The 13,978-nt window shown below is 41.0% G+C and overlaps 1 protein-coding gene across 4 annotated transcripts in view; it reads right to left on the bottom strand.

Annotated features, from left to right (window-relative positions):
* Positions 1-13,978, bottom strand: part of myot (myotilin) — an 81,688-nt gene that overhangs the window by 10,488 nt on the left and 57,222 nt on the right. For all 4 annotated transcript variants that reach the window (XM_033029382.1, XM_033029383.1, XM_033029384.1 and 1 more), the window contains 2 exons: positions 2,616-2,671; positions 1,501-1,636 (listed from right to left, as the gene is read on the bottom strand). In XM_033029382.1, coding sequence (XP_032885273.1) covers positions 1,501-1,636; positions 2,616-2,671 — 192 coding nt within the window. The remainder of the gene's footprint in view (positions 1-1,500; positions 1,637-2,615; positions 2,672-13,978) is intronic.

Genomic DNA, 13,978 nt, shown 5'->3' with positions numbered 1-13,978 from the left:
TTGTTGCATCTCCCCTTTTCCTAATCGTCCACCATTTAGATAATAGTCTACTTTCCTGTTTTTGCCACCAGAGTGGATAACCTCACATTTATCCACATTTTACTGCATCTGTCATGCATTTGCCCACTCACCCAACCTATCCAAGTCACCTTGCAGCCTCCTAGCATCCTCCTCACAGCTAACACTGCCCCCCAGCAACCTCTGTATGTCATAAAGAAATATGAGAAATTATGTAAATAAAATGACAGAAAGGCAGATTGATGAAGCTCCTCAAAGTTACAGTGTGCTACATAAAAATGGAGCAGGTCAAAGTGGGGTGAATAATTTAAATGGTGGGCAACAGGAAACTCGGGATCGTTTCTGCAGACTGATTGCTGGTGTTCTGTATAGCCAATCACCCAATTCCCATTTTTTTAAATTAGAGGAGACGACATTTTGAACACTAAGCGCAAAAAGAGGACTAAAGTCTGATACCAGTAGTATGAAAAAACTGGAATCTAATATTTAGGAAGTAATAACAGGCCCTTCGAAAATAATGATTGGATTGGGCATGGCAACAAGGATTTATGAAAGGAAAATCATTTTGAAAAATCTTTTTGAAATTTTTTGAAGTAGCAAGTGGCAGGAAAGGATTAATCAGTTGATGTGGAATATTCGGGCTCTCCGAAGACCTTTGATAAAATACCACACAATAGATAAGAAAACAAAATTCAAGCTCATGCTTTTGAGTGGTAATATACTGATTTGGACTGGATTGAAAACAGAGCACGAATAAAGAGGTCATTTTCAAGTTGGGCAGCAATGATCAGGGATTACTGCTGATGCTTAAATGTCAATAGTCGATATAAATGATTTTCTTGAGGGCATTAAGAATAATTTATTCATGTTTGTTGATGATACTAAGCTAGTTTGTAGCATGTGCTGAGAGTAATATGCAGGAACATTTTGGCAACATGAAGAATATATTTGTGAGAGTGGATGTACAGCAAAGACTCATCAGATACATTTCTGGGATGGTAGGTCTGTTTAAATTAAGGAAGCTGGGCTTACATTCTTTAGAGGTTTCATGGTGCAGGGATGACACTGGCTGGGGTGTCTAGAAATAATCAGTCATAAAATAAAGTGTTGACCATTCTGGAGAGAAATGAGAAGAAATTTCTTCTTCGGAAGGGCAGTGCATTTTTTTAGAATTTACTGCCCAAGAGAACTGCAGAGGCTCTGTTGCTGCATATCTTCGAAACTGAGATCAATTGTTTTTTGGATTCAAAGTGATATGGGGTTAATGCAAGAAAATGGTATGAGAATGGTAGAACAGATATAAGGGGCCAAAAGGCATGTCCCTGTGCCTATTTCATGTCATCAGGTCTAAATTTACAAACTGATTTTGGACTAAAGATAGAACATACACACCTTTGAATCACCTATTTTCTCAATTGGTTTACAGGAATTAGTTTCACATTTTGCAGGGAATGGAGGGGTTTAAAATGGGGATTGTTTTACCTTGCAATCAATTCTGCATAGCCCATACTGCTGAATTATCATATTTTCATCCGGTTTCTGTAAAAAGCGAGGAGGGAAGAGCTTCTCTTGGATGGATTCGTTTTCATTTTCAAAGTCTCTGGAGTTTATCCTTTGTCTGCAGAAAGAATGTTTTTTTTTTGCATTACAACATATTACTGTAGTATATGAGTTATTCCCTTCGTTTAATGCAATTGGGCAACTAGGAACAAGCTGTTCCACTCTTAGAAATACATGCTTTTCATTGGGATTGCATTTGCAGGTGCCAAATACTTTGTATCATTCTACAATGCAGATTACATCTACTGTATGTGGCTATATTTGACTGTCAAATCCAGATTCAAATTTTTTTAAAGTATCCTCCATAGATTTTGTATTCTTAAGTATTAAGCCTTGTGGGTTGATTGCTCCATCAATCATGTCCAGACTCTAACCAGTTACTCTAAATTAGGTAGCTTGCAACCCAATAGTATGAACATTGAATTCTCCTATTTTATGTAACCCCCATCCCACTCGATTTCTCCACCCTCTCTTCCCTGTTTCCACTTGAATGCTCACCCATTTCTCTCACTGCCCCCCCCCCCCCCCTCTCGCCAACCCCTTTCAACACACTCTGTCACCTATTACCCTTCCTCTGGCTTCATATTTCACTCCTCTTCACTCCCTATCTTGTGGCATTTTTACTTCTTTACATCTCTAGCCCCTGTCCACCCACCTGCGAATCAAAATCCACCAATCACATACCAGTCTTTGTCCAGCCTCTGCCTCTTTTCTAGCCCCCCCCCACCCCCCGGTTCCCACTACAGTTAGTCTGAAGAAGGGTCCCGAGCTGAAACGTCACATATCCACGTCTTCCAAAGATGCTGTCTGAACTGCTGAGTTACTCCAGCACTGTGTGTCTTTCATGTTCTAAAGTATAAAAATAGATTAACTAAGCGTAATCAAACCATTCTGTATATGAATCATGCAATAATTAAACGGCATGATTTGCCTCTTTTTGCCTCAGTTCCAAACAGATTCCACAGAAATTATGGAAGACAAAATGTTGACATTTGTGTAGTGGGTCTGCATTTAGTCATTCGAGGTTGTGCCATTACCTTTCTGCTGATGATTGGTGAGCCTGCCATCTTTGGCCATCTGATGAATTTTGTTGCTGAAACAAAGACAATAAAATCATTTTGGAGATTTAATTTGTTTCCTTGAGATTTAATTTGTATCCTTTGGAAATTTAATTTGTATCCTTGAGGATTTAATGGCTGTCAATCTCCATTTGAATAAATTCAATGATTTCACTTTCATAGGTTTCTGGATCCAGATATTCAGAAATCTCAAAGAGAAGGAATGTCTCCTCATCTCTTGTGAAATGGGCAAACATTTATTCTGAAATAGTTGCCTCTAGTTTTAGATCCCCCACAATATACTTTCATTATTTAACCTTTCAATCCACCTCAAAGTATTGCTTCAGTACAATCAGTTCAAATTCTTCTATTCTACAAGGAGCATATTGTGTGCAAAATTAGAGCACATGGTATAGGGTAGTGACATGGATGGAGAACTGGTTGGCAGACAGGAATGAAATGTGACATCTCCAAGTTTGTGAATAACACAAAGCTGGATGGCAGTGCGAGCTGTGAGGAGGATGCAATGAGGCTGCAGGGTGACTTGGATAGGTTGGGTGAGTGGGCAGATGAGTGCAGATGCAGTATAATTTGGATAAATGTGAGGTTATCCACATTGGTGGCAAGAACAGAAAGGCAGATTAATATCTGAATGGTGTCAGATTAGGAAAAGGGGAGGTGCAACAAGACCTGGGTGTGCGTGTACATCAAGTTCAAGTTCAAGTTTATTCGTCACATACGCGTATGAGATGTGCAGTGAAATGAAAAGTGGCAATGCTTGCGGATTGTGCAAAAAAACTACAAAACAGAATGGAACAGAATCAGTAATTACATATTTGTGGGAGAGAAAAAGAAAGGAAACAGCAATTTAAAAAGACACCACACCACAGTAAATTGGTACAGCAGTTTAGTCCCTGATGAGATAGGAGTTTACAGTCCTAATGGCCTCTGGGAAGAAACCCCTTCTCATCCTCTCCGTTTTCCCATCATGGCAACGGAGGCGTTTTCCTGACCATAGCAGCTGGAACAGTCTGTTGCTGGGGTGGAAGGGTCTTGTTGGCTCTGGATTTGCACCTTCTAATGTATAGTTCCTGCAGGGGGGCGAGTGTAGTTCCCATAGTGCGTTCGGCTATGGGAACTACACTCTGCTACTCTCTGCAGAGCCTTCTTGTCCTGGGCAGAGCAGTTCCCAAACCAAATTGTGATGTTTCCAGCCAAGATGCTTTCCACAGCCGCTGAATAGAAGCACTGGAGGATCCTCAGAGACACTCTGAATTTCCTCAATTGCCTGAGGTGGTAAAGGCGCTGCCTTGCCTTACTCACCAGTGCGGCAGCGTGTGATGTCCATGTCAGATCCTCTGAGATGTGGACTCCCAGGTATTTAAAGCAGCTCACCCTATCCACAGTATCCCCATTTATCTTCAATGGTATGTACGTCCTCGGATGTTGTGCCCTCCTAAAGTCCACGATCAGCTCCTTAGTTTTTTTGACAGTTACTGAAAGTAAGCATGTGGGTACAGCAGGAAGTGAAGAAAGCTAATGGCATGTTGGCCTTCATTGCGAGAGGATTTGAGTTTTGGAGCAAGGAGGTCCTACTGCAGTTGTACAGGACCCTGGTGAGATCGCACCTGGAGTATTGTGTGCAATTTTGGTCTCCTAATTTGAGGAAGGATATTTTTGCTATTGAGGGAGTGCAGCGACCAGGTTTAATCCCGGGATAGCAGGACTGTCATATGATGAAAGAATGGGTCGACTGAGCTTGTATTCACTGGAATATAGAATAATGAGAGGGGATCTTATAGAAACTATAGAATCCTTCTTAAAGGATTGGACAGGCTAGATGCAGGAAAAATGCTCCCGATGTTGGGGCATTCCAGAAACAGGGATCACAGTTTAAGAATAAGGGGTCGGCCATTTAGGACTGAGATGAGGAAACATTTTTTCACCCAGACCGTTGTGAATCTGTGGAATTCTCTGCTACAGAAGGCAGTGGAGGCCAATTCACTGGATGTTTTCAAGAGAGAGTTAGATTTAGCTCTTAGGGCTAAAGGAATCAAGGTATATTGGGAAAAAGCAGGAATGAGGTACTGATTTTAGATGATCAACCATGATCATATTGAATGGCGGTGCTGGCTCGAAGGGCCGAATGGCCTACTCCTGCACCCATTTGTTTCTATGTTTCTATATTCCCAAGAGTGCTCAACCTTTCTTTGTAATCATCCCCTTCTTGAGTATCCATCTGATGTTCCTTCTCTGCACTGTCTCCAAGACATGCAACTTTTTTACTTGGATGCGAAGACAAATCAGGTGTGATCTTGCCGGAAATTTGTAGAGCGACTGTACATCAAAATCTCATTTTACGTTCCATACCTCTTGTAATGTAGGCATTCATTCCATTAGCCCTCCAAATTACTTGCTATACCTGCTGCTAATTTATTGTTATTTGTGCATTGAAATCCCCTAGCCTCCCTTAATCCTTCAATTGTAGTCACAGTATGTAAATTTTTTTTTTTAATCATCCTTCCAAACCTCACATTTTTCTACATTACATAATCGCATCTGTCACCTTCAAGCCCATTCACTTTATCTGTATTCATTTGGAAGCTCTTTGTGCAGTCTTTACAACTTGCTACTCCACCTCGCTAACTTCAGTAAATTTATTATAATACACTTGGTCACCTCACCCAAATCACTAATATAGATTATAAACATTTGAGGTTCCAGCACTGATCGATGTGGCACCTGACTAGTTTTTGAGTTAACTTGCCATTTGGTTTTCTGATTTTAAGAGATAGGTCTTTGTTTTGAAGAAGACTTGAGAAATATCTGTTTTGCTAAGTAATTAATGACCTAATAAACCATGATGCAGGGCTTAAGTTTTTGTCATGTGTATTATATGGCAAATTCAGATGGCAGTATTGAAAAGCAAGCAGTCAATAACGAAGCACCTACAGAAATGCTGCGTGATCCTCTTATTCTGGAATGGACTGATTATCTGCTCCATCAAGCTGCCACGAATACAGTAAAAACAACTTTTCAATAGCTCAGAAAAAATTGGAAATGTTCCCAAGGAGAAAATAAGGCACAGCCTTTAAAAATGAACTTAAATTAATTTTATAAATGAACTTTAAAATATCTTGAACATGTTAACAAAGATGTGGCTGGTAAGATGGTAGAGGTGAAAATAGTTGGATTTTGTATGAAATGTTCAGATCTGAAAACTCTGAACTTATGACAATCTCTACAACCACTTTTTAAACCTAAAACTCTTATCTCACAAGGAAGTACAACTACAATTGTTAGTCAGGTCCTTTACTGGTGGCAACCCTTTCCAGTGTTATAGAATGATGCAACAAATAGAAGCTGTGACCATTGGCCACTTTGTTGGGCTGTAACATCTCAGGATTTTTATACTGGAAGGCAACCCCACTTCAGTGGTTCTTTCCATTACTTGCCGGTTTGCTTTGTGCGTTTAGTTGTAGCTTGCCTCTGATTGCTTTGTCAGTAAAGTGGGATGGTAACTAAGACATGACTTCAGGGAATGTAAACTTGTCCTCCAAGATCCAGCTGCCATATGCTGCTTCAGAATTGAATTGAAATGAATACTTTATTGTCACATGTGACAAGCCACAGTGGAATTCTTTGCTTGCATACCCAATGTTTGCAATAGTCGCCACGTAAAGGGAGCTGACAACATCTTGATTTCTCTTTTGCCTCCTTTATCCCTCTGGTCCCTGCAATCCCCTAACCATCTCCAATCCAATCCAATGATAAAGCAATATAACACTATGCCCAATGGAAAGGTTATTGTAATTATTTAATGTACTGAGAGGGATGCACTTACTGAAAGTAATCTTTATGTCGTTAACAGGACTTTAGATAGTAGAACTGGCAACATGAAAGGCTCTATTTACAGTGGAGCAAAGGTAAATATCTGAGATCAACTCCAGACTATAGAGATGAAACTCCACCTGCAGAAAGGTCCTCCCTGGCTAGGAATCATGCATAACCCCCAAGTCTCATTGTATCACATGACCATGGGTCCACATGCCAGATGAATGAATAAGAAGATCATGATGAATTCAGGAAACCTGAACTTGCCATGGTCATGAATGGGGCAAAAGTGATCATTACGTCATTTTGTATTTTGGCAAAGATTTTGGTGCAGAAGACAGGAGGTCCCAAGAGTTTGTGGTGTAGCTTAAAATATTAGCATAATTTGTTTAACTTCCTTGAGTCGGCTTGTACACGCTAGAATTTAGAAGATTGAGGGGGGATCTTATAGAAACGTACAAAATTCTTAAGGGGTTGGACAGGCTAGATGCAGAAAGATTATTCCCGATGTTGGGGAAGTCCAGAACAAGGGGACACAGTTTAAGGATAAGAGGGAAGTCTTTTAGGACCGAGATGAGAAAATCATTTTTTACACAGAGAGTGGTGAATCTGTGGAATTCTCTGCCACAGAAGGTAGTTGAGGCCAGTTCATTGGCTATATTTAAGAGGGAGTTAGATGTGGCCCTTGTGGCTAAAGGGATCAGGGGGTATGGAGAGAAGGCAGGTACAGGATACTGAGTTGGATGATCAGCCATGATCATATTGAATGGCGGTGCAGGCTCGAAGGGCCGAATGGCCTACTCCTGCACCTACTTTCTATGTTTTCTATGTTTCCTTGAGTATTTGAACTGGAAAAATAAGTGAACAATATCGATACTGCATTCTACTGGCACAGGTTTCCAAGAAATCGCTTCCTAAAAATAAAAAGTTATTTTATTGGCTAATAAAATTTGATTTTACAAAAGGCATAATTTCCAGTGGAATCACCCTGTTTTGAACCAATTTAGACAAGGGATTAAATGTGACATCGACAAGTTTGTGGATAACACAAAGCTGGATGGCAGTGTGAGCTAAATCACCACAATATCTAGATCCATCCAAGTTGACTTTGATATTTGGACTATTGTTAAGAGGAAAATAACAAAAAAAACAGAGCCTCCATTCAGGGATATTTATTTTTCTCATGGTATCTGTGAAGATATTATGTCATCCATCACTTTCTGCACCCTAGATCACTCAAGCTAACTGGAATAATTTAATTAATCGAAGGAAACATGTTACTTTGAACATCAAAATTAAACAACAGATTTTACAGCAAAATAGAAATAACCTTGTCATCTCTGCAGAGATGGAATACTGACACGGAAGTTGACTTTTTCGGATAGCCATGAACAGAACTGAATCCTTTATCAGTACTCCCACAGATATCCATTATTCACGCTGTTACTGTTGGAATAAATTATGTACATAGTGTTCTCACTGTTCTACAACAACAGCAATTATCAGCTTTTAACTGGCATCCCAAAACAGATAAATTTGTTGTCTCTGTACTGTACACTGACAATGACAATTAAAATTGAATCTGAATCTGAATCTGAGATAGCTGATTGCAACAGCAGTCATGGGCAAATGTTGTGTTAGAATTTCCTACGTGGTACTGACTTTAAAACATGTAGCCTAAAATTCTGCTACTCATTAGAATTGAGGCTATTACATCCTGTGACGTTATACACCACTTATTATGCTATTATACACCGCTATTATGGCCAACTTAATTATCTGTGTATTTTCGAGTTCTGAGGAAATAAATTGTAAATCTGTTTGAAATAATACTTGGTGTATTAAAAAAAAGACAATTCGGAGCTTTTATGGATTTATTCCAAAGATAGCCCAAAGCCCCATCCTACTTACAATTCACTGGCTGTAATTATTTTCTCATCACTGAAAGCATATTTCAATGTACTAAGACAGCTCATTAAGAACTTTGAAATAAGCATGGGCCATTCAGCCTCTCACAGGTATTCTGCACTATACTCTCTTCACACCAATGACTGTGTGGCTGAGCACATCTCCAATGCCATTTACAAATTTGCTACCAACACCACTGTTAAAGGCTGAATCTTGAGTGGTGATGAATCAGTAAACCAGAAAGAGATAGAACACCTGGTTGAGTGATGCCGTAGCAACAACACCTTGCTCAACATCAACAAAACCAGGGATGCAATCAGGAAGATACTTCAGAAAGAGAAAGTCTGGAAGACCACGTACCAGTTTCTGCCTGGACCTACCTGATCTCCTGGTTGCTAAACACTTTAATTCCCCTTCCCATTCCCAAACTGACCTTTCTGTCCTTGGCCTCCATTGTCAGAGTGAGGCTAAACACAAATTGGAGGAACAGCATCTCATATTTTGCTTGGGCAGCTTACAGCCCAGGGGTATGGATATTGATTTCTCTAACTTCAAGTAACCCCTGCATTCCATCTCTCTCCACCCCTCCCCCACCCAAGTCTTTCATTCTCACCTAGCTACAGCTAACAATATTGCTGGGGAAACTCAACGGGTGCAGCAGCATCTATGGAGCGAAGGAAATAGGCGACGTTTCGGGGAGTCTCCCCCCCCCACCCCCCATCAGTCTGAAGAAGGGTTTCGGCCCGAAACGTCGCCTATTTCCTTCGCTCCATAGATGCTGCTGCACCCGCTGAGTTTCCCCAGCAATTTTGTGTACCTTCGATATTCCAGCATCTGCAGTTCCCTTTTGAACACAGCTAACAATAACCTGTTTCCTTTATCATTCTTGCTTTCTTGCCTATCTTTCATTCATTTGTGCTATATCTCTCTATATCATCGTCTATATCTCTCTATATCATCGTCTATATCTCTCATTCCCCTTTCCCGTTGTTTACAGTCTGAAGAAGGGTCTCGACCTGAAACGTCACCCATTCCATCTCTCCAGAGATGCTGCCTGAGTTACTCCAGCATTTGTGTCTATTACCAGTTTCCGTTGGTGGTGGAGAGAGTTGGCAGTTTCAAATTCCTGGGCGTTAACATGGGCCTTAGATGACCTGCCCTGGGCCTCGCACATTGGTGTAATCATGAAGAAGACACGCCATGTCTCTACTTGTAAGTTTAAAGAGATTCAGCATGTCACCGAATATTCAAACCAACTACAGATGTATTGTAGAAAGTATCCTGACTGATTGCATCATAGAGTGGTTCAGCAATCCATTACATATGAATGCATAAGGCTACAAAAAATTGCCAGAGTCAATCTGTGGAATTCATTGCCACAGAAGGCTGTGGAGGTCAAGTCAATGGATATTTTTAAGGCAGAGCTAGATAGATTCTTGATTAGTACGGGTGTCAGGGGTTATGGGGAGAAGGCAGGAGAATCGGGTCAGGAGGGAGAGATAGATCAGCATTATTGAATGACGGAGTAGACTTGATGGGCCGAAAGGCCTTATTCTGCCCCTATCAGTTATAAACTTATGAGTGGGGGACTCAGCCTGGTCCATCGCATTCACAACCTTCCCAATCATCATAAGCATCTGCATGAGCCTTGTCTCAAGAAGTTGGCATGATCTATCATCAAGGTTCCCCACCATCTGGGCCATGTCCGCTTCTTGCTGCCACTTTCCTACAACTGTCAGGTTCTTGAAATGCTTGCATGACTCAAATCCTATCCCATTAAAAGAACATTACTTGTTTTCTAAATGTCTTTAATTGCACTTGTGGCTTGTGGTTAGCAGATATTTTATTTTCATTGTCCTGCATAATTTATATTTTATGCATTTTCTGAGTACATGACTATGATACTGTTGCATGCAAATCCTTTGTTTATTCCAAAACTGAAATTAAGGACAAATGATAATGGAGCTGCATCAATAAGTCTTGCCACATTCACCAATGGTTGCAAGGATCAACAAAATATTAAATGTTATATTGAGTACATTGCCGCAGGTCCAGCATTTTGATGTGGGGGAAGAGGGTACGGTGCGGGGGATACCGCCCTTCAGCCGCTTCCTGGTGAAGACGCGACTATTATTCGAGTCGCGTCCCCCCCCCAGCGGCCTACCTACTGGATTGGCGTGGCCTTTCCTGCTGGGATCGACCAGAGCTCCAGCAGCGGCGGGACAGCGCTGTAACATCGCGGGGCTGGCGATGCCTTACCGGGGATCGCCGTCTGGAGCTCGGAGTGCTGGACCTGCGGCACCGACATCATGGAGCTGCGGTTTGCGGAGCTCCCAACGCGGGCGGCGCTGATCAACAACGCGGGGTCCTGCGACTCCGCCCGGCTCGGCCGCTGCGGACTCGGGAGCTGCGGACTCGGAAGCTGCGGACTCGGGAGGCGGCTGTGGGAGGCGGCTGATCTGGAGGTCCGGGCCGCTGAGGAGGAGGATGTTCACCGTCGGGGTTCGGCGTCGGCGTTCCACCGGCCCGGAGTGAGGGCCTGGACATCGGGCCGCCCGGGCGGCGACTGCGGGTGCTAGGAAGGCCTCGACCACGAGTGAACATCTGGGAAGAACGGAGGGGAGGCTGGCTGGACTATGGTGCCTTCCTCACCTTGGTGCCACTGTGTTATGTTGTGTCGTGGACTTTCAGTGTTTGTGCTTTTTTTAAAATTCTATATTATTTTTAATATGTTTTATTATTTATTATTATTTATTTATTTTTATTTTTATGATACTGCCTGTAAGGGAAATTCATTTCGTTGTCTCTAACTGAGACAATGACAATAAATTTGAATACAATACAATACAAAGAATATCCTAATTTTTGCAACCAGGCTCAGGACATTGATCTGATTTTTGAACTAGCAGCACAACTATAGATTTGAATAAAGCAAAGTCATCCAGGTTATTCATTTCTAATATATTCAGCAATAAATGCTGGAAAGTATGGAACTCTGGATACAGAACTCTACTCCTCACCAGTATCACATTAACCAGGGGTTGTAAGGAAGAAATTAATGGAAGCATCCTCTTTAAAGCATTAAGTTTGAGGTAAACTTTATATTTACTGCCAAAATATAAAATTGGCTACCTTATTAACCATGCAGATCCGCCACAAAATCTCCTTGGCAGAGCAGAGCATTCATATTGCAAGAATGTTATTACTTCACTGGTTTTGTGAGATTTGTGGCCTGGAAAAAATGATCAGCCAAGGTTGCTCTCTCTCCCTGCCTATGGGCATTTCATGTTTAACCTGATCGTATTGTTTGTCCATCAGCCCTAATGGCTACTAATGTTAGTATCAATAAAAATATTAGCCTGTTTCATTTGTGAAAATATATTAAACATGATTTTTTCTGAACATAGGAACACAAAAAATATGACATAATAAGCCATTCGGATCTTCCACCCTGTTCTCTTATTCATCAAGATCATGGTTGATCAACTTCTGTTCCATGTTCCTGCACTATCCCCATTTAAAAAAAATATCCAACTATCTATTGCTCTCTGTATTGAACAAATTCAATCACTAAAATGTAGTACACTCTGTGTGAAAAAACTTGCCTTCTTCTCAGTCCTGAACATTTAGTCTACCCCTTAAACTGTGATGCCTGGTTCTTAGATTCCTTCAGGGACTGTCCCACTTTCACGACCTAATTCACGACCTTTTTTACTCGTGGACATTTTTCATCAGGCTAGAAAAAACGCCCCGACCTGTTTGATGCCTCGAGTACCTACGACTAGCGTCACGGCCTGCTACGACCTACCTACGACCTCGTGACGACCATGCTGCGAGTATGAGTCAAGGGCAAACTCGGCAGAGGTTGTGAATTAGGTCATCAAAGTGGGACAGGCCCTTTCACCAGAAGAAACTCATTCAGCAAGCTTAGAAATATAAAATTTTGTCCCCTCAGCCAAATTGTTGATATAGATTCTGAATTGCTGGGACCCAAGCACTGATCCCTGGAGTGCCCTAGAGTCACAGCCTGCCAGCTGGCTTCACTAAACTTTGGGCATTGAATGAAGATGGTAATTCAATATCCTGGTCAGCAAGTAATAGCAACTTTACAGTAAAACTGTCTGTTTTCATTTAGCACTTTATAACAAAGGAAATACAGAGGCCTTAACTTCTAATTGAAGTTTAACTTCTATATTAAGTATCATATGTGTGACCTATAGTTTGGAGGTATTGCAGCTCATTGCGGGTATGTAACATCCTCTTTCTGGGCCAGGTTTTTACTGGAAAGTTACAATAGATTTCCACATGAGGCATATTCTCATGAATTGTTGGAACTGTTCAGTCTATCCACATGATGGAGCCAGTAGCCTCTGTTTTTGCTTTTGCTGATCATTGATTGCCATTTAGTGCACCATTGGCAGTGTGCAAGAAAAAAAATTGACTCTGTTTATTCTGTTTGGGATTTTACAATAGTGCAGGTGAAGCTGTCAAGGGATTGGACATCCATGGTGGAAATGAACTAATTGGGGCTAGGAAAATGGATACTATGGAAGTGACCAAGGGTGTTTAAAGTGTTGTGGATGTAGGCAAGTAGAGATATGACAAAAATAAAATGCATAAAGTGAAGGAGTTGTAATGAATATTCTTCATGCTATAGATGTTGCCTTCCAAAATATAAATTGTAATAGGGATTATGGAAAATAGCTAAGTTACTGAATAAGTGATTGCCCAACAGAATTACATGTATCTGCTGGTGGCTAGTGAATGTCAGAGGCTTTAAAGATGGCAGATTAAACATTATGATTTGAGAAAGGAGAGTAACAAAAAATAGGGAATAACAAACCAGTCATCCTACTCTCTGTTGGAGGAATACTGCTGGAATCCATCATGAAGAATGTGGTTACAACCACTTAGAAAATCAACATATGATTAGGCAACGGTAGACAAAAATATTGGAGAAACTCAGCGGGTAAGGCAGCATCTATGGAGCGAAGGAATAGGTGACGTTTTGGGTCAAGACCCTATTAGGCAAAGTCACTAGGATTTTTAAGAAAGTGGAATGATATTTGAAAATACATTTTTTGTCAGATGTCAGGTGGATAATAATAATAATAATAATAATAATATCTTTTATTGTCATTGCACGTCAGTGAAACGAGATTTAGTATGGAGGAATCAGTTGGTGTAATATAACCACATTTTTGAGGACTATTTGATAAGGTGCCACACAGAATGTTCGCACATACATTAAGGGTCATTGGACAGTTAAGAGCCAAGAGTGTTTTATTGTCATATGTCCCGAAACGGGACAATTACATTCTTTTTGCAGCAATAGCATAACAGGAACAGACAGAAAATAGAGGGATATGGACCATGTGCAGGCAGATGGGTTTTGTTAGATTGGCATCATAGTTGGTCAGAGATAGTGGGTTGAAGGGACTGTTCCTATGCTGAAATGTTGTATGTTGTATTATTCATTCCTAATCCTTGGTGCTGTCTGGAACTCACATGTTCTGTGACTGAATGACTTTCCCTCAAGTGCTCGCTCGTTTAAAAAAAGGTGCAGGTAGTTCTACCATAATGTGATGGATACATTCCTA

Source organism: Amblyraja radiata, chromosome 11, assembly GCF_010909765.2.
Source record: "Amblyraja radiata isolate CabotCenter1 chromosome 11, sAmbRad1.1.pri, whole genome shotgun sequence".
Lineage (NCBI taxonomy): Eukaryota > Metazoa > Chordata > Chondrichthyes > Rajiformes > Rajidae > Amblyraja > Amblyraja radiata.
This window is presented reverse-complemented; position numbering and strand designations above follow the sequence as displayed.